The sequence below is a fragment of the Aquila chrysaetos genome, chromosome 17 (assembly GCF_900496995.4).
Source record: "Aquila chrysaetos chrysaetos chromosome 17, bAquChr1.4, whole genome shotgun sequence".
Lineage (NCBI taxonomy): Eukaryota > Metazoa > Chordata > Aves > Accipitriformes > Accipitridae > Aquila > Aquila chrysaetos.
Window position 1 is genome coordinate 27,692,217 of NC_044020.1, and position 24,585 is coordinate 27,716,801.

The 24,585-nt window shown below is 44.8% G+C and overlaps 1 protein-coding gene across 10 annotated transcripts in view; it reads right to left on the reverse strand.

Annotated features, from left to right (window-relative positions):
- Positions 1 to 270: 270 nt before the first annotated feature.
- PRR5 (proline rich 5) overlaps positions 271 to 24,585 on the reverse strand; it is a 94,833-nt gene continuing 70,518 nt past the window's right edge. For all 10 annotated transcript variants that reach the window (XM_030040947.2, XM_030040948.2, XM_030040950.2 and 7 more), the window contains 2 exons: positions 4,277 to 4,415; positions 271 to 1,412 (listed from right to left, as the gene is read on the reverse strand). In XM_030040947.2, coding sequence (XP_029896807.1) covers positions 862 to 1,412; positions 4,277 to 4,415 — 690 coding nt within the window. In that variant the 3' untranslated portion in view covers positions 271 to 861. The remainder of the gene's footprint in view (positions 1,413 to 4,276; positions 4,416 to 24,585) is intronic.

Below are 24,585 nucleotides of genomic sequence, written 5' to 3' on the forward strand. Positions count from 1 at the left end.
TGCATTATTGTATTTCCTTAAGAATATAAATATATAATGAGGATTTCCACCGAGAGGCCATATTTTTATTTATTTAGGAAACAAGTTGATTTCTGCTGGAATCTCTCCATACAACGGATGCTCCAGGAGTCAACAGTGCACAGATTTCTTGGAATTGCCACGTTCAGAGCAAATAAACATGGCCTTAAAAGCCAGTTTCAAGACAACTCTCTCACAGACACAAGGTATTGGCTGTGAAACAGAACATGAGACACGAGGCATCACGTGACATCAGGTAGCACATTTCTGTTTATTTGCCTTTCTTCAAGAACTCTTAACTCACCATAGGCAAAGGAGTGCATACAAGATGTACAAGAAAAAGATTAAAAGAGACTTCTTTATCACTGTATTCTGTGGCATGAAGGCCCACAGCCTCTGGGTTTTTTTGTTTTTTTTAAAAGGATATGTTTTTACTCTGGCTGAGGTGTGACGGTTCAGAGAACAACCTGCTGTCTACAGGAAATCTCTTGAGAAAATTAAAAGTGAACACGGCCATTTGCTAGGCTGTTTTACTGAACAAACACTGCCAGCTGCACCAATAGCATTTTACCAGACACTTGTCAGCTTGTGAACCCCTAAGTTTATAAAGATAATAGGAAATCCAACTGCAGAGTGACAGGGACAAGGAGAAGTGGTTGGAGTTTCTTCCCCCTCACAGCAGATTCCTGCCTGCTGTAAACTTGTGTTTGTGTACTTTAGTACAGCTGTGATGACCTACAACAGAGGTTCTGCCCTAGACATATATAGCTTGCTCATAGTCCGACTCAATGCGTTAGTAACTTTCATATATATTAAACCCCAAGGTTTGTCTCCCAATGTCCTTCACATGATGCTCTGTCTGTTCACGTCCACATTGTATGCTGATGAATTGGAACAGCCTCGGCCAAAATCAATAAAAATGCCTTCAGAATCAGAGTCGATCGACTCCAGAATCTGATCCACTATGTTCTCAGGGCTGGAAGAAGGAACTGGAATCAAGGAAGGGTCCCTGTCCAGCTCAAAAGACCTATGTGGGTCGTCCATTGAGTGGAAGAGTCCCTTCTGTTGCTCAACTGTGCTGAGTTTGCTAGAGCATTGCACTGACCCGGTGCTGGGCCTCTCCTGGTCTCCTGACAGCGAGCTTTTCGTGGCCGTCATGGAGCTCTTAGAACCGTTGTCCATGATGGTGGTGAGGTTGGAGTACCCCTGGAGCTCCAGGCAGGAGGTCATTTCCGAAACGGAGTGCCTTCGGATGCCTGTTCCATTGGCAGCCATGCCCTCGGTTTCATACTCAGCCACTGGTGTCAGCAGTGGATTGTTGTAGCTTTTCGATCGCACGACAGGGTTCTTGGCGAGGATGTCACCTGATTTTGAGCGCCTGAAGAACCGCTTCTCTGTAAATAGAGAAAGATCCAGAGTAATATCCACAAAGTCTCCTATTTTCATGGTACTAATAATTATGAGTGTTCAAAAGAAAAGTCAAGGCCTGAATATTCATGAGCTTTTCTTGAATGACACAAATTTTTATAAAAGAATACATTTTGATAGTTTTGTAGATCCATAGGCTTCAGATTTCCTATATTTCTTTAGTGCATTGAAGACTCCAAACCTATCTTTACAAATAATAGTGGAGATTCCCTTATATTCATACAACTTCAGCAGCTGGAGTAAACCACTAAATATTGTGGGAGACCTGAATAAACAATTGCAAATACTTTCTTTAGACAAGAACAGAAACTGCAATTCTGTTCTTGTTCAGGCTATAAAGGTCATCGCTAATTTCTAGTAGTTGAAATTTAACTTTTCCACCCACCCTGGGAAAATCAGGTCTCTTCAAATTTGGGGCACAAGGATTAAGACAGGCAGTCTTACTAATAATTCTGGAAAAACTCAGATTCAAAGCATCAGTCAGAGACCACACAAGGAGAGAGCACCAAGAGTGTTTGGAAACGTTAGCTGGAGGGCAGTGCCCACAGCAACCTTTTTGGGGAACAAACCTGCAGTCAATCCGGCAGTGATGGTATGAATGCTGCTGTTAACCAAGTGGGCTCTTTCCAAAGAATGAGCAGCAGGTGGCAGCAGGTCAGCACAGAGATCCTCCACCAGTGGTTTAGGGCTGGAGTGCTCTCTGGCAGCTAGATCAAAACGATCATTATGCAAACTTTTTGCGGACCTCAGTGCTCAGACTCACTTGTGCTAAAAACAAAAAGTGATGTGAATAATAGGTCTCACTTTCGAAGCTTTCTTCCTGCTACTCTCACTGCCATCCCCACAAAAGGCGTGTGGCTGGAGAAGGGAATCAAGTTACACTCTGCAAGTCAACCACAGCCACTGCATATAAATTGTCTGCTTTAAATCAGTATGCTGGTATATGTTCCCCTGCAAACCACGCAACTTCCTTTACAAATGCTAGTCTCTTCCTAAAATTTTACTTATGTATAATTATGTGCTTACCTGGACACAAATTCCAATCATATGCTGTACTACTGAAAAAACCAGTTTCTGTACTTAAGACTGTATTTTGCAGATGTGTCTGCCTCAGCAGCGAAATCAACTAAGCCAAGTTCACCTTTGGATTTTTGCTTTGTTAGGAGTTTGACCTGGCAAATAGAAAAGGTTCCCTGGGGCTGCCCTGCCACAGGAACTCTGGCTTTTTGGTTACACCAAGGCTTGGCTGGAAGGGAAGGCTGGGTGTGCTGGCCAGACAGGGAAGAAAAGAGGTCAGTGGCCTCACCAGTCCCAAGGACAATTTGTCACAGCTTTAAATCACGCTACCAAAATAGCTGGACAGAACTAGATGCATTACTTTAAAAGCAGCAGAGACTTAGGCACTCCACTCCCTTGGATCCAGGTCCATTGACTATAGTAAGACCTGTTCAGGGGTACTGCTACAGATCCACACCCCAGACCGCAGCAAGGGGAAGTGCCCAGTCCACCAAAACCTTCCTATCTTCTGCAGTCATGTAATACAACATTTATTTTTTAACAATCCATTTCACTGGAGTTTTATTATCTTTGGGTGCATTTTTTCTGTCCTGACATACAAAAGCCTGTATTCAGAAAACATCAATTTGGGGCTCCGTTTAAATGCTTGTGGCCTTTTAATGGCAAGCAACGAATACAAAGTAGTAATCCTGAACCATTTTCCATAAATAACTGGCCTCTATTTATTCACGTAAAACTGATTTGTTTCTTAAACGCCTACTGCAATACAACCATTTTTTCCATTCAGCTTCAAGGGAAAATCAACCACCTTATTGATCATTTCTGACAAGCAAACAGATTAAATTGACTGCATAGAAAACACACAATTGAACTTCTTTTCCCCTCTGTTTTCTGTATTCAAGCAGGCCATCACAGTATTTACATTAAAATACTCAGGTACTACCACATTTCCTTTTTGATTTACACTGGTAGTATCCCCCTTGCATTTTCAACAGATTGAATTACTACATGGGATATTCGAAAGACCTTCATCTTGGCCAAATCTTGCCTTTACAGAGGTCACTGAATGCTTCAGAGCTCAAAGAATCATAGAAAATAAGCTGGAAGGCACTTAAGAAGGTCACTCAGCCTCTGCCAACAGGCAGGACCATGTTTATCCACCTTGCTCCTTATGGATGCCTATGTATGTGACATGTATGTAGTGCCTCTAGCAGTGAAGATTCAACAGCCTCCAGAGGCGGTTTATGTGACATCAGAGACTTTTCCTTCCATGTAATCTGAATTTCCCCTGCTATGTGTGGTCCACTTTATTTTTCTTGTCTCCACTGGGATGGAGAACAGCTTATTATCTTCCACTCTGCAGAAAGCTTTCATAGGTTTGAAGGCTTATCCATTAGTCTTCTCTAAGACAAATTCCTACTCTCTTCCCTGGTTTAAACAGCCTTGTATGATCTTTGTGCACTAATGAACAGACACTATTCAGCACTCTAGAAATGGCTTCTTGCTTCTTCCTCTCACTGTCCATAAAGCACCCTGTGTTAAAGCTCTCTCATTAAAAGGTAGATTGGAAATACTAAGCACACTCTAGATTCACAGATCCATTGAGCGCTGTTATGATGATCTGGTTTCACCTTCTGCCACTGGCAAGTTTCACTGTGACTTTGCACACTGCAAAGAGCATGGCCTTAGAAAAGGAGCCTGACCACACTGCGTTAGTACTGGCAGTCTCCTCTCGTGTGCCCTGGTCCTGTGTGGAGCAAGGTTTTGGTGAAGCCCTCTGTGCTGTGTCAAATTGAGCCTCTGTTATTCTTACCCAAGATACAGGAAGAGTGCGTGAAGGGTCCGTCACTCGAATACAGTCCGTATGTGCCCAAGTAAGGAGAAACGACTTTCTGGATCAGTGATTCCAGTTTCAAATAATCTTCAGTCACACCTTTCGACTCGTGAACCCCCTGAAAGAGAGAAAATACCCAAGATGAGCGCTGTCCTCTCCAACCACAAGCTTTCCTTGCTCACTGGGGCAAGCAGAGAGGCACCACTAAGTTATATAGCAAAGATGCACCGTGGTGCAATACTGGTTTGTACTACTGCTGATTCCTCTTACTGTAAAGCCAAGAGGTGAGTCGAACCAGACAGAGTCACCACGCAGGCACTGCACAAATGCTCAGAAAGAGGCAGTAGCTACTTCCAGGACATTTAAATCCAGAAGGGTACATCCTGCTTAGGGCAAAGACACTCAGGGAAGATGGAAGCTGTGGTCTGTGACAATGAATTAAAAACGACCCTGGACTTTTTGTTATTGCAATCTTACACTGACTTCTGAACTAACTACTGCTGAGTGCTGCACCAGCGGCTGGTACCACAGGGTGTCACTGCCATCTAAGCAATACCAACAGGGTTAAGAAAAAGGTGAAACTGAGACTCTCCGAAATATTTCTTCCAGGATATTTTCAATAAGAAATATTTGTAGTGAAGAGGTTTGTATCTCTTTCCTCACGCCCTCCCTGGCACTTGCCATTATCCAGGCAAAAGTCATGTTATAACTAGCATGGTAAGATTCATCCATAGGCAAAGTCTTTTGCCCTTAGCTGTTAACTCTGCATTTCCACCCACAAATGGGCTTATAAGGCTGCAGAGGTGACAGGAAAACTCTGTGGAGCTGTAGTGTCCCTTCCACTTACAGCTGCAGCATGCATGCTCCTGCGTTGTCTGAGCAGAGCCCTGCATACTCATGTGTAGGATTCTGAACCCGAAGTAAATTCACATTTTAGTGTGTTGCTATGTGGCCATATGTTTGACGTATCTTGTTGCAGAATTAAGATTCTAAATGTCATGCTCAGCAAGAAGTTTGCTTGAATTTAGCAGAATTCCAGATTTCGTAATATGTCCCTGAATTATTGTAAAAAGAAACATGTTGGGATGAAAGCCTCCAGAGAGCAATATGCAGATCAGATGAGTAAAATTGCAACACTTCCTTCAGCATGTGAAAGGATCCTGATGTTGAGGATGTATTTACTGCTCAGTATGATTCACCAGCCAGTGTCTACGGGTGACTATGAGCCTGCAACGCGTTTGTGAATGGCTTACTTCACCTCTTGGCTGCTGCCTGGCGTTACTTGATAAAAGTTTATGAATGGAAAATAAATAATGGCCAACAGGGAATGGACAGAATTTGGATTACGGTTCAGCAGGTTTTAAATAATGAATAACATCTTCGGAGATGTGCTATGTCCTGTAAAACTTTGGGAGAGTCACAAATACAAACATGAACACAAGGGCATATGCAGTGAATCTGAAAGCTTGCAAACACCAAAGTAACAGCAGAATAAGCCTATAGCTATTCAACCAATTTATACTAGACAAAAGTAACACAGGACTTAGTGAAGGTGCATGTATTATTTCCAAGTCATTGTTGGACTATATCAGAGAAAACATTTCAAATAACAGGAGGAAGGGTCTCAATTTTTATCATGTTGAGGTCTGTTCCAGGGTTCCCCACCCTGTCTTGCTGGGATTTAGCCAAGATCTTTTCAGCCCTCAGAAGGGCAACATGCCTGCTACCTTACTACATATTCACGATCGTATCACGCTCATAACCCACCGGCAAAGGCCAGTGCGTTAAGCCATCCGCTCCAGGCTCCCACACCAATTACCTCCTGAACCAGTCTCCTAAACATGTGTCCTGGTCTCGGATGGGATAGAGTTAATTTTCTTTCTAGTAGCTGGTATAGTGTTATGTCTTGGATTCAGTATGAAAAGAATGTTGATAACACATTTATGTTTTTGGTTGTTGCTAAGTAGCGTTTGTACTAAGGCAAGGATTTTTCAACTACTCATGCCCAGCCAGCAAGAAGGCTGGAGGGGCACAAGAAGTTGGGAGGGGACACAGTCAGGACAGCTGACCCAAACTGGCCAAAGGGGTATTCCATACCATGTGATGTCATGGCCAGTATATAAACTGGGGGGAGTTGGCTGGGGGGATCGCTGCTCGGGAACTAACTGGGCACCGGTCAGCGAGTGGTGAGCAATTGCATTGTTCATCACTTGTTTTGTATATTCCAATCCTTTTATTATTATTGTAATTTCATTATTGTTATTATTATCATTATTAGTTTCTTTCTTTCTGTTCAATTAAACTGTTCTTATCTTAACCCATGAGTTTTACCTTTTTCCTTCTGATTCTCTCTCCCATCCCACTGCGGTGGCGGGGAGTGAGTGAGCGGCTGCGTGGTGCTTAGTTGCTGGCTGGGGTTAAACCACGACAACATGATATATAATACTAGTGGCAAAAGCCAGTGATACTTAGCGTTGCTTGTGCCCAGGCTTTGTGGTAAGGCTTTATTTACTTTTCTGCCCTTTAAGTATTTTTGATACTTGTGAAAGAGGGTAGCTAAATATCAACTGGAGAATGAAACCCAGTAATTCACTAGTACCATGCTGCCCACAAAATAGCTCTTACCACTAGCAGAACTGCGACACTGTACGAGTGATAAAAGTGTCCTTGCCCAGTGGCATCTTAACACCGTCTGACTTCCTATCGGTCTTACAGGCCTGAAAAGTTCTTTTGGTTTCCCTCTTGGTTGTGAATTGTCTGCTCTGTTATACACTCCTTCCCTGATGAACACCTCAAAAGCCTGAGCTGTATTCTGCATTGACTGCTGCTCTGGCAGGGATACAAGGAGGCTTCCAGCAGCTCTGTTGAGTTGGGGTAGGCTCCTGGGGTGAACTAAGAGGATGGAGACTTGACCCCCAAGCTCCAGCTGCTGCAACATCCCTCCATCATGGGGCTGGGGAGCAGCTGTGCAAACACACGCAGTTTTTGTAAAGGTTTTACCTTTACAGTGTAAAACCACCCAGTATTATCACAGCCCGCCATTAGTCTTATTCCTCAGCTCTGCGATCGTCCACAGGATGCTTTTCAAAACATACTGAAAAGTCACAAAACATCTGGTGTCCGCTGGAGCTGTGGTGACTTGTCTTCTGCTCTGCACCTTGGCACGAACGTGCCGTATCCACCTGCGACATCCTTCCTGCATTGGCCATTGTTCCAGGCCTTCCTGCAGGCGCCCGATGGGGCAGGTCCCTTAAACCATTTTCTTGGCATGGAGCTTCTGTGAGAGCAGGAGCGTAGCAGGCTGCAGACCACGTCCATAACAGTGTTTTTCCTGCATTTCCTTCTGCTGTGTTATTCAATGACAAACATCCTCTGGGCCTCTATTTAACCAAATACAAATACCTCCCAATATTCAGCAAGGACTATCTCAGCTTTCCAAACCTAAACTTTCCATATGACTTGAACGACGCCATCACTTATTTACAAATTACCCCAGCCGGAGTGGCCCAGAGGAGCATCTGCAGGCTCAGAGCAAGCTGTGGCTACCTCCGCCGGGCCACAGCCCCTGCCCAAAGGCAGGGCAGCACCATGCTGCAGTCACCACGTGCCGCTCATGAAGCCGAATGTCCCCTGACCCAGAGCCAGCTCGTCCTCGCTGCAGCTGTGTCGACATGACACCGCTGGGAAGTGTCCCAACTGCATGGTCTGGGCTGTAGGCTGTCAAAGGTTTGGTCACAGGGTGTAAGGCAGCCCCCGCTTCTCTTCATGAGCTTTTAAGATCACGGCCCACGAAGAAGGTAGCTACAGGTTCATACATCAGCCCGCAACAGGTCAGCTGAAGTATACCAAAGGCAGTAACAGGGGCAGGGGTGCCCCACAACCCTACTGCGAAAGCGGGGCTTTCCAATTCCGCAGTTCTTCCAATTTCACTTCTTTCGTGAACCCCAGGCGTGTGGCTGGTGCTGCACTTGGTGCAGCCGCGGGGCAGCCAGAGCGGGGCTTGCTGTGGCACTGGCACCTCTGAGCCAGCCGGGAGCGGGGAACAGCAAGCTCACAGCAACAGGAGCTGCAGCAGCTCGCACAGCCCATGGCCCTGGCGGGGGCTGCGGAGTCCCAGCTCTTACTGCCTCACCGATATTAGTATCCGGCATAGCTGGGTTAGAAAAGGAGTCTGAACGGCGACTGACCTGCCGATTCCTGTTACCAACAGCAGCGCGCAAACCTCACTTCAGAGGGTACTGTAATTCGGCACTGTATGGGGCTGAGGGAGGCAAGGAACTTCGAGGGGAAGGATGGACACGTCCTAAAGCAGATCAGCTTTAGCAGGCCAGGGGAAGCTTCTGTTTTGCTTTAGCTGCAAGCCCCAAGGGTGCGTTTAAACTCTTCTCTCCACCAGAGGTTTCTACCCGATCCATTGTGCCACGTGTGAAATCACTTGTTTGTGTGACACCAAATTCAGTGGGAAGGCACTTCTGGTGGAAGTTTAGGATAGAACAAAGTATGGTTATAAATGCTTTGTATATCTGTATGTAAATATAGACAGATAGATGTGTAGACATCTATACATCTATCTACATGGATATCTATATATACTTAAAGATATATGAAGTCCTTTTTAGACCCTTTCTCAAATTTGTACGTGATTGTGCTTATAAAGGCAAAATTAGCTTTAGAGTTAAGCCAGTTTGGGATTATTATCCGTGTTACAATACTTTCTGAAAAACTGATGGCAGGACTTAAAAGTCACCAATAAAATAATAAAAAAAGTATTTTCCCGTTCTTTTGGCAGCTCATGGTTCTTCTTGTATTTACTGCTTGATGCCTTTCTAGTTTGGTATATCACTATATAGCAATAAAACAAGTCACATCCAGCAGGCTGGCTGCTTAGCTTGCAGGAAGCTATATCATAATTTGGAGGAAAAAATGAAAACTTGGAGCATTATCAGTAAAACAGAGGCTCTACCCTTATCTTTAATGCAATATTTGCTCTGCAGACATGCAAAAACTTACTCTAAAAGATAACCGTGACCTTTCATGAACCCAATTTCATTTTAGCAGTAGAGTTTCATGCTTCTCTGCAAGTGTGAGATGTATCTATTAAATTCCTTTCAAAGGCCTTGCCTGACCTATTTATTTCTCAATTGAGGGCCCAAATAGCTCGATATCAAATAGCTGCGAGTACCTTAGTACTTCTGGAACAGTGCAGCTGCTGGATCAAATCCTCATCTTGGTCACACTGTTTTGAAATGCAACAAGAGTCACCTCATTATCTTTGGAAGGATTATAATGTAATATTATGACAAGAGTCTGCCTTACTCTCAAAGCATGGATAATGGGGATTTGAGTCCCGAATATGTGAATACCATTGCAAATGGAAAAGGTCTACGCTCAGCATCAAGAACAGAGACATGTATTTCTACATGTAACACAGTATCCAAGTCCCTTACTTCATTAACCTGTAATTAAATCATTTAGAAACAAAGAATTGTATATCATAGTTTAAAAGCATTAAAATGACCCTATGCACTACAGTTTTTGATACGTAAATCTGTAAGCACTCCCAGAAGGGCCATATACCCTAAAGACTACAGGTTATTGAGGTAGCTCCTTTATGAAGTTACTGCCCCATCTGCTGAACTGTGGCACTGGCTGCATGCATGTTCCCTGTTGCCGCACTTGAGTATGTTGCTGGAATAAAACATTCGTTGTGTTTGAGAAAAAAACCCCATGAGTCAAAACCATAAGTCATTCCAGTAAGAATGGACACACCGAACCGCTCAGGTTTCCATCCCTGTTAATTCTGTAAGCTAACCACAAACTCCTACTGAGTTTTTAAAGGGCACAAGGGCTTCTTAGGAAAGCACAGAGGAAAGAATAAATTTGTCTTTTGGCACTGCGAATAAACAGATACATTCAGAAGAATAGCTGGGGGTTTTGTAACCCCATGTAAGGCCACAGCCTCCTTTTTCAAAATATAGGACGTCTCTAAGCCTCAAGGAGGTCCTAAAGTGGAGGCCACTCCAGGCAGGCATTTAAGGACTTGAAGAGTCCTCCTCAAACAAAACCTTAAAACCTGCCTGACGCTAAGGTTTATTACTTTAACCTTTTGCATGCTGTACTACAAAGAGGGATTGCTTTGAAGATTTTTTAATGAACATACATATATTTTAACAAAAAATACTACTAAGCCATGATGAACATTCTATCTAAGCACAGGCTACATGACTTGCAAAGCTACCCAAAACCTAAACTCTATTTTGGTAACATTTGCCACAGCTTTTCTTAGGAAAAAAAGTATCAAATGTCCTTGCTTTATTTTACTATGGTAATGAATAACCACAATCACAACTCTTTATTTCTATATCCTATTATATTAATTTTTAACAGCCTGGTCTTCTCTTCATAAGCAGTGAACAGTGATAGTGGCACACAGGCAGGTGGACCTGCCATCAATCCAACTCGGTGTAAGATGCAAGCCTGCCTGCAGCCTCTGTCCCTGTGCAACTAGGAGGTCATTGCTGCATACTCCCTGATGCTCCAGCTCTGTCTTTTTATTCATCACCATAAGTGAAATCCTTTAAGTTTTGGTAAAAAAAGACACCTAAAAAACCCCAGATAGTATCAGCACTTCCAAACAATGCTCTGAAATGACCATAAACCTGGCTGCACCAAGCCCAGCTCATCAAGGAGGCGTTCAGGCTGTGAGTTGCAAAGGAGCCCAGAAATTAATCATGTGCCTTCCACCACTCTTCACCTGGTCTTGGCTATTTCACTTCCTCAGGCTCTGGTAAGAAACCCCAGACATGAAGCAATCCCCAAAGACAGTCACAGCCATGGAAAACTATTTATTTAGGCTGCTGATGGCCCAGTATGTCTCATTAGACAGCCTGGCTCAATTAGGATGCAGAGTTTTAGGCTTCCTATGGTCCTGTGAGCAGATGTAGGACATCTTATGGAAAAGACCTGGCTCACGAAACCCAGTCATGTGGCAGAAAGGGACTTGGTTTTGTGTATCATTTGCTGCTTACGTCCCTCGCTTCTCACCACAAAAACTGGATGTGAAGCTGCATGCCTCCTTTTTACCTGTAGTAGGGAGCAAAGAGGTGGCAAAACCTCACTGTTTCAGTGGCAAAAACTGGTGGCAAAGCCCCACTTTTAATAACCTGCCCAGGGAGTCCAATAATGAAATGCAGCCCTAGGAGCAGAGACTGCTCCTGCGCCACCGAGCAGGCTGCATCAGTTTCTGCCCCATCACTCTGTGAACTGCAGCCTGCTCACAAGTGCTTGCTAGCACAGCACTAAGTAGAACAAAGATGAAATTTTCTTCTCAAGTACTTCTGGTGGGCAGAGCAGCCACCAGCAGAAGAATGGTATATTCACCACCTCATCCAACTGTCTTGAAATCTTGGGAACTGGTGGCTTACATTGACTGAAAAATTATTTACCCTAAAAATCCTGCAATGCATTGCCCTCTTAATGGCAGGCGAGGCACCAGACCAGAGAACTGAATACATAAATCACAGCAGTTGGAAACAAAAGAGCTACAGCTAAAGCTGTCACGTCCTCTGGCTATCAGGCACACCTCAAGGGGATGTCTCATGCATGCCAAGAGGCTAGAAATAAACCTAGCTGCTGGCTGTTCTTTTTGGTACCTGGCTGCTTTTCATTGATACTTGGCTCATGTTATTCCACTTTGGTGTCTTAGCTGGATCTCCACGTGGCCATGACTCTCTCATGCCTGACTCCTTTTGTTTTAACCCTTTGCTTCACACCCTTGACATCTGCTGTTTCAAAATACCCCACATCCATTCCAAGTTCCTCTTTCAGACCCTGGCCAAGCCCCCTGTCGTCTGCTGAGCTCCTCTGCTGCGTGAGCCTCCCTGTATTCATCTTTACTGCAGGCTGCTTCAGTTCTGGCCAGACAACTGCAAGTTGCCCCAGGTAACTCCTCATTCATCTGTGTCTGAAAATAATCATAAACCACTATTAAACACCAAACTGCTTATAACTGACCAGCAGTAACTTAATGTTTTGCTGAGTACTTACAAAAGGTCATAGGTCCTCTACAGTTTCCAGTTCTGACTAATAGCACCCACCACTAGTAACACCTAGAAATGGTGGTATCACTCAGTTGCTTTTCACTTCCCTCTTTAGCACAAAGCATTACAGGATCGCTTACCTAATAAAGTACATATTAAAAGATATCTCCAGTGTCTAAGTGTACCCTAACAATTGGATGTGACGGTGGAAACTACTTCACGTTCACCTGCAACTGCAGATGTGCTTACGTATACACTGGTCATTGATTAAATGATGTAGCACTCAACTTTAGCTTTAATGCTTTAGCTGATCAGCATGTTTACATGAGTAAGTAAGTACCGGTGCAGAAGACTACCTTCTATTTCAACTGACACACTGATGGATAGCTTTTAAATGAAAAATAAAATAGAACAGAATAAAATAAAATAGAACAAAATAAAACATAAATAAAAATCTGTCTTCCCCCAGGTCAGGGTGGGCAAAGCAAGCAGGCCTTCTGGACCCAAGCCCAGCACCCTGCCAGGAGCAGACACGGCACCGAGGGAGGCACAGCATGTCTTGGCGCTTGACATGGGAGCAGCTCTACCACAGTGGACACCAAGCAGGAAGAGCTGCGAACTAGATCCTGGGTTACCAACTTCTGGACTTCAGGAAAGAAAGGAGTAAAAGCCAGACTTCTGGATTATTTAATGAAGTCATTTCAGCAATCATTACTCTTGGTGACTTGATGGCCCAGGACTGCAAAGTCCTCTGCCCATGGGACAGCTGTGTGTGGCTCTACTCATCGCCAAATAACACACCCTGAACCTCAGACTGCTGGGGCGTCCTTGGTGGCTGGCCTCCAGCCTGGTCTACCAACAAAAAGCTGTGACCTACTACCTGCTGAAGAACTCCTGACCTGGTGCTATGTGAAAGGAAACGTGCTGCCGGAAGCGTTTATAGGGTCAGGCCCAAATGCAAAGTGAGGTCCTGGCCTCATGTACTGTCCTGTCTTAACCACATAGGAAAACAGCTAAGAAATGTAACTATTTTCTGCTTAAAAGCAGCAGATTCCTTGGAGGAAAGAAAAATGCATTAAGAACCACATTTCTTTCTTTAACTGGCAACAGGTCAGATCAATATGACTAAGAGAAACACACATGCAGCAGCCATAATCTGACAAATACTGGATGATAATAGTTGCCCAACTACTCCTAGGGAAAGCTGAGATTAAAAGTCACAAGACATACCACAAGGCAGACACAGAATAGTATCTATAGGGAAAACACACATTACTCAGGCAACACTGCTGGTGGAGAATTGATAAGGGCATGCAGACTGCAGTGCACTCCCCGGCGACCACACAAACGGCAAGATCTGCTTCTTATTTTAGTCAAAGAGACAGCAGCAGCCTTGCTTGTAAGAGATTTGGAAACCAATGCCCTTACAGGCCATGACTACTTGTTATCCCACTTTGGTGCATGTAACACCTTTCATTGCATCATACCTAGCCTTCTCAAACTTGAGCAACACAGAGCAACCTGGTCTCAGGACAGGCATGAAATCACTGTGAGGAGGAACTGGGGACAGCTGGGCCACCAGTCGTTGCCATGTCCACCACTGGTGGCATAGCATGTGCTCTCAGTTATGCTATGGGTCACATTCTGGATTGAGGTCTGCACCCCTCTATCATCCTTTGAATAGACACACGCACATACTTAGTATCATCTAATAGCTAATCATCTAATTTTTACTGATCTTGCAATGCTCACACACAAACCTATGGCAGCAAAGTTACATTATGGTTTACTTGGTTGAGAAGAGGCTTCAGGAGTGGTCCCCAGCTATGCAGAATTTTTGTTTTCTCTACCGCACTGTGGCACTTCATTGACCGAGACCACCCAGCCTCATGCTTTGGAGGAGACCACAGTTGGCTCTTGGAGCAGCAACTATTGCCCAAACAGCCGAAGCTGTCCTCCTGTGCACAGCTGTTCAGAGTCTGCTCTTACTGCACCGCAGAGGAGCATCATCATGGGAGTCTCCTGCTCACATTTACTCCACCTTCAGCTGACATGCGCAACATTCTACTGAAGAACTCAAAGATCTCGCTTTTATACCCCCTGCAGGAACTTGCTGGGCTTCAACACAAAATCAGGAAGCCCAAGTAAGTGGAGATATTGGGCTCCCTCAATCCCAGCTATCCACCTTGTTCCCTGGGAGTCAGCCCTGCAGAGCAAATCCCCCAGTATTATACAAATAGAATTACATTTGTGGAGTAGCATCTGGCTTCCATTTACACATGGGGTAAATGCAAGCTCCTGAGTAAACTCATGGAGGTATCAGATGTGATAACAGATTCTTCTCAGCCTTTGCAATTTTGACACCAAGGGTAACACGGTGCGTAGAATCAGCCGTGCAGTGCCAGACCAAAAGTTAACTAAATTCAACATTTTCTTGCTAACAGTGATAGCAGGAGAAGTGCATGGGCAAAAAAAGGAAATAGGGCATGCTCAGTGCAGGCTTTCTTGTTGAATACATTGGTGCTTCTGGCAAACAGTGATGTAAAAACTTGCTGCATGGGACTTTGCAGTAGCCTTTAAGCATAAACAATCTGTGCTAGAAATTATTTAACCAACAAGATGAAGATGGTCAATAATTGACAGAATAGCTAGTTTCCAGAAATAAAGAACAAGCCTAACTACTGAGTCCTCTGAACAGGGGAAAGGATGGATTTCTTTGGTACTTTTGCTAAGTGCTTTTCTTGTGTAGTTGCAGCTTTCCTAGTTAGGAGGTGAGCAAGTGCAATGCTGAACCCCTCTGCTGTCTGACAGAGAAGGACCAGACTGTTGGCAGCAATTATTCAGCTTAACTCTGAATGTTAATTGCAGTTAAGTGGAACTATGCTGACTGACATCAGCTGGCGGTCCAGCCTAAGCCAGCAAGGGTGGAAAACTGGGTGAAAACAGATAGGACATGGAGAGAGTGAAGAATTTTTCCACTTATATTGATGAAAACCTGATGTTCACAGAATGGCTAAGGTTGGAAGGGATCTCTGGCGTCATCTGGTCCAACCTTGCTGCTCAAGCAGGGCCACCAAGAGCCAGTTGCTCAGGACCATGTCCAGACGGCTTCTGAATGTCTCCAAGGAGGGAGACTCCACCACCCCTCTGGGCAAGTTGTGCCAGTGCTCAGTCACCCTCAGAGTAAGACAGTGTGTCCTTATGTTCAGAAGAACCCTCCTGTGTTTCAGTTTGTGCCCATTGCTTCTGGTCCTTTCACTGAGCACCACCGAGAAGAGCTTGGCTTCATCTTCTTTACACTCCCCCTTCAGGTATTAATAACAATTGGTAAGATCCCCCCCGAGCCTTCTCTTCTCCATGCTAAACAGTCCCAGCTCTCTCAGCCTTTCCTCACATGAGAGACACTCCTGTCCTTTTATCATCTTCATGGTCCTTTGTTGGACTCTCTCCAGTATGTCTGTGTCTCTCTTGTACAGAGAAGCCCAGAACTGGACACAGCACTCCAGGTGTGGCCTCACGAGTGCTGAGTAGAGGGGAAAGATCACCTCCCTCAACCTGCTGACAATACTTTATCTAACGTAGCCCAGGATACCCCTAGCCTTCTTTGCAGCAAGGGCACATTGCTGGCCCATGTTCTTCTACTAGCTTCAATGGGGCTCGCATTTCTGGAGGACTCTCCATCTGAGAGCTTCAAGTCCCATAAAAATGTTGAGTAAACTCTGGGAGCTCACTTGAGAGGGACTACAAGATCAATTGATCCATTTTGAAGAGACATCTGGATAAAAAGAAATGCCCTGCATCAAACTTAACTGGGAGCAGAAAGGGGTCAAGGACTAGGAGTTTAATCTTCCTGCTCCTGCTTCTAGCCCACTTGTCTGTGTTTGCCAGGATAGAAAATTTCAGGTACTTCCTCCTGGGTTTCCCTGATGATTCATGCCACTTTTATCCCAAGCAGACAACTCGGACATTTTTTAGCCTTTAGGAAACAGACTCAAAACTGGATCAAAACTGCTTCAAGCAGGGACTAAATTTTGCTTTGTCCAAGCCTTTGTTGACTAAGCAGAACCTGATCCATTTAAACTATGTGTGCCCTCTTCCCCATAGGGGTTTCTCTGCAGCAGTCCAGAGGCAGAAAGAGAAAATGTGCCTGGGCTGTGGGAAATGGAGACCACATCTTTACAGAGTTGAACAGGCTGGAAGAAAGCGGTTTACCCTCTCAGAGGGCTATCTCAGCCCAGCTAGGAATTCATAATGGACTCATTTTCAGTAAACCTCAAAGTCTATGCTATGTGTGTTCGCAAACAGGTACATCTCATGGCGGGAGGAAATGTGTAAACTAGGACTTGTGCATCAAACTCTCAATTGCTTTAAGTCAGAATAACCCCTGTTAGATTAATAATTTTATACTGGTTTAAAACCACAGGAGGCTGTGCCCTGCGCATTACATGTCCATTCCTAGGCACTGGTATCCTTTTGCACGTGTTGGACAGATGCAGCTGCACAATTCATGGTTGTATCGTTATGAGCCCTCGGTAGTGTTGCCTCACATTATTTTTTCCTCTCTTCATTCTACCCTAAGCCACTGGCAAACTGGTAAAGCCTAGAATATTTTAAGGGTTAAATCATGTCTTGTCTCATCTCTGCCTCTTGCTTTTCTCATAGCAACAGCGTTCACAGGAGGGAGAGGCAGAGAAGCTTGCCATTGCCATATTGACAAAAGTCAGCACTTCAGATACCTGTGACTGCCTCAGAAATAAAGATCTTGTCATATTCACTTTAATCTCCAGCAAGTGCCAAGTTATGTCAACGTCAGCGTGAGAAGCTGCTCTGTCTCTCTCTTCCTTTCATTGGTGGCACTGAGACACAGACAAAAGATAAGGAAGACAAAACACCCAGACATGGTTTGTGTTCAGCTGGTGAGGGTTTTTCAAATGGCCTAGCTGCAGAAAGATAGCAATAGGATTTTTCTTTCCAGAAAGGATCAAACACAAAGAACAGGCTAGTATCCCCCTGACCCACAGAAATACAATGTATCATTTTTCTTTAAACTGTTATTAAACATTTTATATGAGACTGCAAAAGACAAAGAAGATGAAGGCTGAAGATAAGCAAAAGATAGGAAGTTATTAGAAGTTAGGAAGTTACTTTGCAGCTTTAAATACAGTGCTTAGGATCCTGCAGAAGCTGAACAGCCAGTTTGTTAATAAAGATCCAACAAAAATAATGGTATGCATTTCTGCCTTTCATAGTTTTAGGGCTAGACGTTGTCTGATTCCCGGCTAAGTGACTCCCCTAGGCACAGATGAGAGCTGCAATCATCTCAGTCAAATAAGCTAATGTGACTTTGAAACAACCCACCAAACGAAATCTACGCAGAGGTGAGCGTCTCTGAAGAGCTGTTTATGGAATAAATTTGGGCTGGAGTTAGTTTATCTGCATTTACAAATGCTTTAGCACTACCACATTACACTCACGGGCAAACACACACGTGCATGGAAGCGCATGTGCAGCCCCATGCAGAGACCACCCTGCGAGTTACCAAATAATTAGATGTGATGTTTAATGTCCAAGAGAATAAAGCTTCTCATTTCTTTTTAGGCTCCCTCCTGAAGTTCTTGCTGATTTATACACATTAAGCTCATCTAACCTTGCTGGGGAATTGATGACTTTTAACTCTGAGCATTCAAGCCTTTCACCTAGTCTTGGCTGTGAGTGTTTTCTCATTTAACATTTATTACAAGAAAATCCATCTTGCATTTATTTTCAGGTGGCTACTCAAACAGAAAAAAGGATTGCAGAGCCCTCCCTCAGTGCATCCAGGCTCTTTTGAAGAAACATCCAAGAAATGCTTCTGAAGAGCTGCAAACATTAACTTGACTGGTGTTACCTACTTGTAGAGGATTTCTGACACTGCCTTTCACAGCCACACTCCCCTTTTAAATCATTAATGAACATTCATCCCTCAGCATCCTCCATGCTGCTTCATCATTCACAGGTGACTGAATCTACTCCACAAATTTTCTTCTTTTCTGAAATACACTTGAATAGACCGAGCAGACATGTCAGCTGTGCCTTCTGGATTTTTTTAATTTTTGCTATTTCTCATAGCAACACCATTTTCATCACCAACAACTCATCCCTGTGAGCCAGAAAGCAGATTACCTCGAGATCACCTATCTATCCTGGCTTAAGAAGGTGCATGGTTCAGACACCACCCGTGGGCAGCTGTCTGCTCAGGCAACCAGCCACTCAGGACAGCTGCTTGCCCACAGCCTGCTGCTTGTGCAGGCAGGGAGCAACCCACTGGGAGAACTGGGAACTGAGCAGCGTGCTGCTGAGCGAGTGCTTCGTAGTTATTCTCTTGCACAAGAAGGTCGAGCTTCCATCAATCCCAGAACACAGAAGTTTTGGAGCCCAGGTGCCCAGCAGCCTGGCCCTGTGGGAGCCCTCCTGGCTTGCAGCAACAGCTTTGCTGAAAGCAACACCTTTCTACAGAACAATTTAATTTCAATAAAAAAATCTTTGCCAGTTCAAAATACTTGGAAAGTAACTGACTGGATCTAGAGCAGAAACACTGTCTCAGCAACCCAGTGTGCAGAGGGTAAAACGAAACAAAGAAATACAAGCATACAAAATCCCAGTTTACAGCCAGAGAGCACTGACCAGTGTACTCCCCAAATGCAAACAGTAGACGGATTAGGGACATAATTGCAGGAGTAGCTCTAAAAGGCTGACCTTCCCTCCTTCGTCCCCATCACCCACCAGGGACATGCACACTGGCAACTCCACGCTCTGGCAAAATTCAGCAGCATTCAGCAATTCTTGCAACTACCTGCAAGATCTATCTTGCAACAGATAGATCTACAGGTAATGGAAACCTATGTGGTTGAAACCAACAGATGCCCTGACCTACCTGTTGTCGATATTACCCTACTACTGAAACGAAAGTATTTTCCCACTGTCCCTGCTCCTCTTAATGCTGGCTGGTGCTTTAATTTAATTCACATAGTATCACACAGCCACCTCTATGGAGCAAACCTTCTCCTTGCTTCTGTTTTAAATGTTAACAACACAGCTACATATATAACCATATTCTAGAGATTTTCAGGCAAAACTACTGCCCAATTCCTCCTCTACTATACAGGGGCTTTAGCAGAGCTGCATTAGCTTAATACTGCCTAAACATCTGTCCTAAAGTGATTAAGTCTTTTGAGAAACAATGGAAATACCCCACTGCTTCTTCCAAGGTTTTGTTCTCTTCAACTAAACAAGGAAACCACAAGAAAGGCTCATGAGTGATACAGGAGGAATGAGGGATGTATTTTTTTTCTTGGAGTCCAACACGTAACCTACAACAAGAGGACAAGAAGGACCACATTGCCGATAGTCTCTAGAGGACATCTAGACCACTAAGGCCAACGATGTATTATTTGTCATAAAATTACTTCTAGTATGTTTGTTTCCTTGTTTCCTTCTGTTCCCCATTTGTCTGACCAGATATACCTACCGTCTCTTGCATCAGGCCGCACGATCTTTAGAGCAGAGACCATATTTTAATAGTGTTTATACAGTGCCCAGTGCACGAAGGCCCATCTACCCACGCTAGCAAGTAAGGAGGCTCGGAGACACATGGTGGCTGGGAATAGAAGCAGCTGACAGCTCTTAGCTGCTCAAGAAGAAATTTAATTGGTTTCATGAGAGAGCCACTCCGAGTACAACAGCTGTATTTTGCAAAACACCTTTCTGACTGATTTCAGCCATGCTCAACGACAGCTTTTTCTCTTGCCAGCATCTGCTTGATTGCAGCATGCTTGCTTTTTGCATTTGAATCACAGAGCACTAAAGCACAATCCCCTGCCTACTGACTTCAAACCAGAAGCCTCTGGATCCATTTTGAAGTGCACATGAGTCAGGAGTGGTTCCCTCCTCTCCCTGTGCCCCTGGCTTGCCCCACCACAGCTCCCACCCTTTCTGATGGATGGTCGCTTCTCAGCAAAACCATGCCGCCACGACCAGATGGTTCACTCACAGCAAAGCCGTAAGATACCAGGGATGCTCAGCACAACTGCCCACACGCCTGACTCGTAGGCATGACCTGCCACATCATTGTCACCTTGTGCTGCAGAATTCTTGCCGCAACCACCCAGTAGCTCACTGGAAACGGGAGAAGGCTCCCAAGAAATAACTGTTTAAATCAAATAACATAATCTGAATCCTGCTCTGTCACATGATTAACTGTTTACCTTTTAATTGCTTCTAATAATTGGGTAGTGCCAAGTTAATGAATTTCACAGCACATGTCGTGTATCACTGTGCCACATAGTTGTTTCTTCTGCAGGCGCAGCAGAGCTAAGGCTAAGACTGTGAAATTACTGGTAGAAGACAATTAACCCTGTCCACTCACCATGGGAGAAAGAATGCCTCTGAGAGACTCATTCAATCACTCACCTATCTTTTGCAGATTGCAATGCACAGCCTTTTTATTTTTGAAAGAAATACACCACAAAGCAGTTACCCTCTGCACAAGTCCCCATGCCACTAGCCTGGTACACACTGTCCTTGTGGGCTGCTCGTTCTGGCACTAGCAACCACAGATCAGGAGAGGAAAGGCTTGGGGAGGGTGCTTAGGTGGCACTGCAGATCAGGAATTTCCATACCTTGCACAACTCTTTCCCTTCTCAGTGCACCTTCTGGGGAGAAGGCGGAGGCTAGGACATTTTATATAATTTGTTTTAATCACCCTGTCGGCTTAAATGGAAACACATCTTCCCATTATAATAAAATTCTATAGCATAGACACAGAAACAGGCAAACACCAAAACCCCAGGAGAAATCACTCCTGATGGAAAGCAAACAGCTGCCAGAGTTACTTCCAAACAATTCATAGAGGAAACAATTCATTTCGCTCCTCTCTAATTATAGGGGACTCTTCTACAAAGTTGCCATTCACATTGGTGTGAGCAAACCACTCCGTGCCTGCTGCTGGGGGACACCTCCTTTCTAGAGCAAGCAGTGCTGGCCGTGCCCTCGTCTCTCCCCAAACCAGATGGGCAGCTGGCTGCCTGCCAGAGAGCGCAACCAGCTCCAGCTGCCTACAGGGCAAACGGAGCTTCACAGCGTCTGCATTTCCACTAGCTGCCACCCAGGTCCCCATAACTCGCTCAGGTCACCGCTGCCTCTGGGAGGACTCAGTAGTTCAGGCGTTCCTGAGAGATGCTCGTCACGACCATCTAACAGCCCGTGGCGCAGGCAGCTCCCCGCAGCTACCTGCTACTGGGTCTTGACCCGGTTTATGGGCGTAATTGAAGACAGGAGGGGGAAACTGAGACCAGAGAAAGAGTTGCCTGCAAGGATGAGCTTCCAGCTGTCCTCCATGCAACTAACATGCTGCCAGCTACTTCCCTCTCTGCCTTCCTCCCTTCTGCCCTGTGGGAAAATAAGATGGGGTCAGGGGAGGAAAAGAGTCAGAAGGCAACGTATGGGAAGGTAAAAGGTGAGGAAGCAGCTAGCAAGATGATGGGAGAAGCTGTGCTACCAGCAAGCACCAGCATTCAAAATCCAGCGACGACTGTGGAGCCCCGTGTCTGCCGCAGGAAAGGCTCAAGCAGCAGGAGAACAGGCACGTGGGCCGCCTCTGAAATCTCCTGGTGGGAAGCTTCTCTGCCAGCCCTGTGCTCAGCCAGAAAGCTTTAGGGAGTGAGGAGGCAGGGGCATGGTGGTACCCGCACAGAGTGCTGTCCAAGCAGCTCTGCACCCAGCTGCAGCTCAGTACAGATCTAACTGGAAACCGATGTTGACTCGTCTCCGAAAACCATGGGGAAGCCCAGGTGTGCAACACTACGAAACAACCCTGCACAGTCTTTCTGGTGGAAATTACTTTTGCTGTTCTTCCCGTGAGCAGGGCTAGGCGAATCCCAGCAGGCCAGAACAGGAGGTGCTGCACCAGCGACCCCGACCAGCATCGGCTGACCTTCTACCTGCACGGACACGACTCAGTCATGGAGAGCAACCAGTCCTCCCCTTTTGTGCTGGCTGTCACCACGGCCATAGCTGGTAGGTACGACCCACGGTGCCGGGTCCCGGGTCTGCGGTCAGCCATAACAGCCGAGAAGTGACTGCCACCTCTTGGGGACCCCCCCTGTAGTGCCCTGGGCAATACACACCACAATTCCTTCATGGCTTTGTCTACCTGGGGATAGTCAGGAAAATGGAATTATATTCACGAAATTAAGAACAGAAAGCTGTTTAGATAAATTGTGCGTAGGCCTCTGATGTAGAATTGAAGTGTCATTAATTTAACTCCCCAGCCTTCCTACCCCTTTAATTCTCAGAATGAGTGTCCATACAGAGTTTTAATGGGGTTTAATTAATCTTCTTTAAAAGGTAGCTTAGATTAACTTTCTTATGTTCCCCCTCTAGACAACCCATGAATTACAGTATTGAAGCACCCTGCCTCAAAGGATTCTTGCACCGTGGGAATGTTTATTGCTCAGTTTTTCAACAGTCAAAATTTCTGCGCTATCTTTTATGCCAGTTTTAGTCTACTGGCCCAAATGGGTCCACAAAAGACATTTGTACAAACTAATGCAATTATTTAAAACCTTCTCCCTTTTACTCGATAAAATTACAGGGTCTACAGGGACATTCTAATTCAAGTCAAGAATGATTTTACTGATTTAACTCTATTTTGTTAAGGATTAAGGATTTGCCTACCAATGAACTTGAACTGGTTTTAATATGCCCGTTTCATTAATGGAGGCAAACTCCAGGAGACAGACATATATTTTAGTAAGGACAGCCTGGTTTAGTTGAGGTTAAACACTTATCTAACTGAATTGAGCTGAAACAACTCACACTTAGGCTGCACAAATAAATTATTGTGGGCTAAGGTAGTCTCAGGCGCCATAGGCAGCAGCTACGCCGTAACTCCATGCACACCCACTCTAACCCCAAGGCAAGTGTTGAGTAATTTGAAGGACAAGTAAGCACTTCTCACCTACCACAGTGCAAGACAGCAAATGGGCAGTAACTGCAGAGTTACCTGATGGACGGTAACAGCATAACTCAGGGCAGTCTAGACAACTGCTGTGGCATTTGACCAACTCCATCTGAAGCCATACGTTTGGTCAACTAACTGGTATTCTTCCCAGAAGTGACATTTTACTTAACGCAAGGTACTCTTAAAATGCACTATGAACGTACACTCAAAGGGAGTTTGCACAATGCAAACTGCCTTCTAAAACAATTGTGTTTAACTGGTATGGACAAGGTTATGGTCATGTTCCCCTGAACACTGACTTTCTGTTAAGAGGAGGGACAAGACACACATTTGAATTACTACACCACGGTGTTCATGAGACACGTTTATATATAATAAAGCAAAGCAACTATATTCTATGTTGCTTTCCTGTTTATCTGCTGCTTAAGATTACAGAAGTGGCAACATGTAGTGTTGTCAAATATGTTCAGAGCTAGTTTTGGTGAGTACTCGATTTCCAAATGAAATCTCCTCTTTTCATATGGCAATGGACTTCCATTGGCCTTAATTACAAAGAGGGTCCACATGAGCACAGATATTCTAAGATTCATGGTACAGAAACGCTGACTGCACTGGAGTTACTATTGAAAAAGTGCCCTGTCAGTCAGCCTTACAGATTGGTTAAGAGCAACCACGCTCGCTCCCCCTATCTCTGCCCCTAAAGAAAACATACTTGTGGTGAGCCATGAAATAAGTGCCAGGCGGAAACAGAGCTAAAAACATTATAAAGGGAAAATGCCTCTGATGTGGTTTCCCTCCTTAACTATAAGCCTACAGCTCGTAAATGGAAAACAGATAGCCACCGACTGTCACTGACTCATGTCCTTACCACTTACACCAAGGTCCCCAACTATGGCAGAATTGCTCTTGACTGACATGCAAGCAACCGAAGGTGGTACTTTGGTTAGTACAAATAGTGTATTTAGCACTCCCACCTGGCACCATCAGCCGACCAAAGTGTCAGCACGACTGTAATGTACCTTTCTGGTTCCCCTGTATTGCACTCAGGCTACTGCTGCTGTCACTTTTTTGAACTCTCTGGTCAGTTCCCAGCTTCTTGTCTCATAGTCATTAACACAGCACATCCCAACCTGCTTGAGGCAATACCCCAAGATGTAGAGGAAATAGTTCCAGCATTTTTGCTGCTTCCATGCAGAAATTATTCCCAGCACCAGAAAACTAGCACAATAATAAAAACCATATGAGGAAAT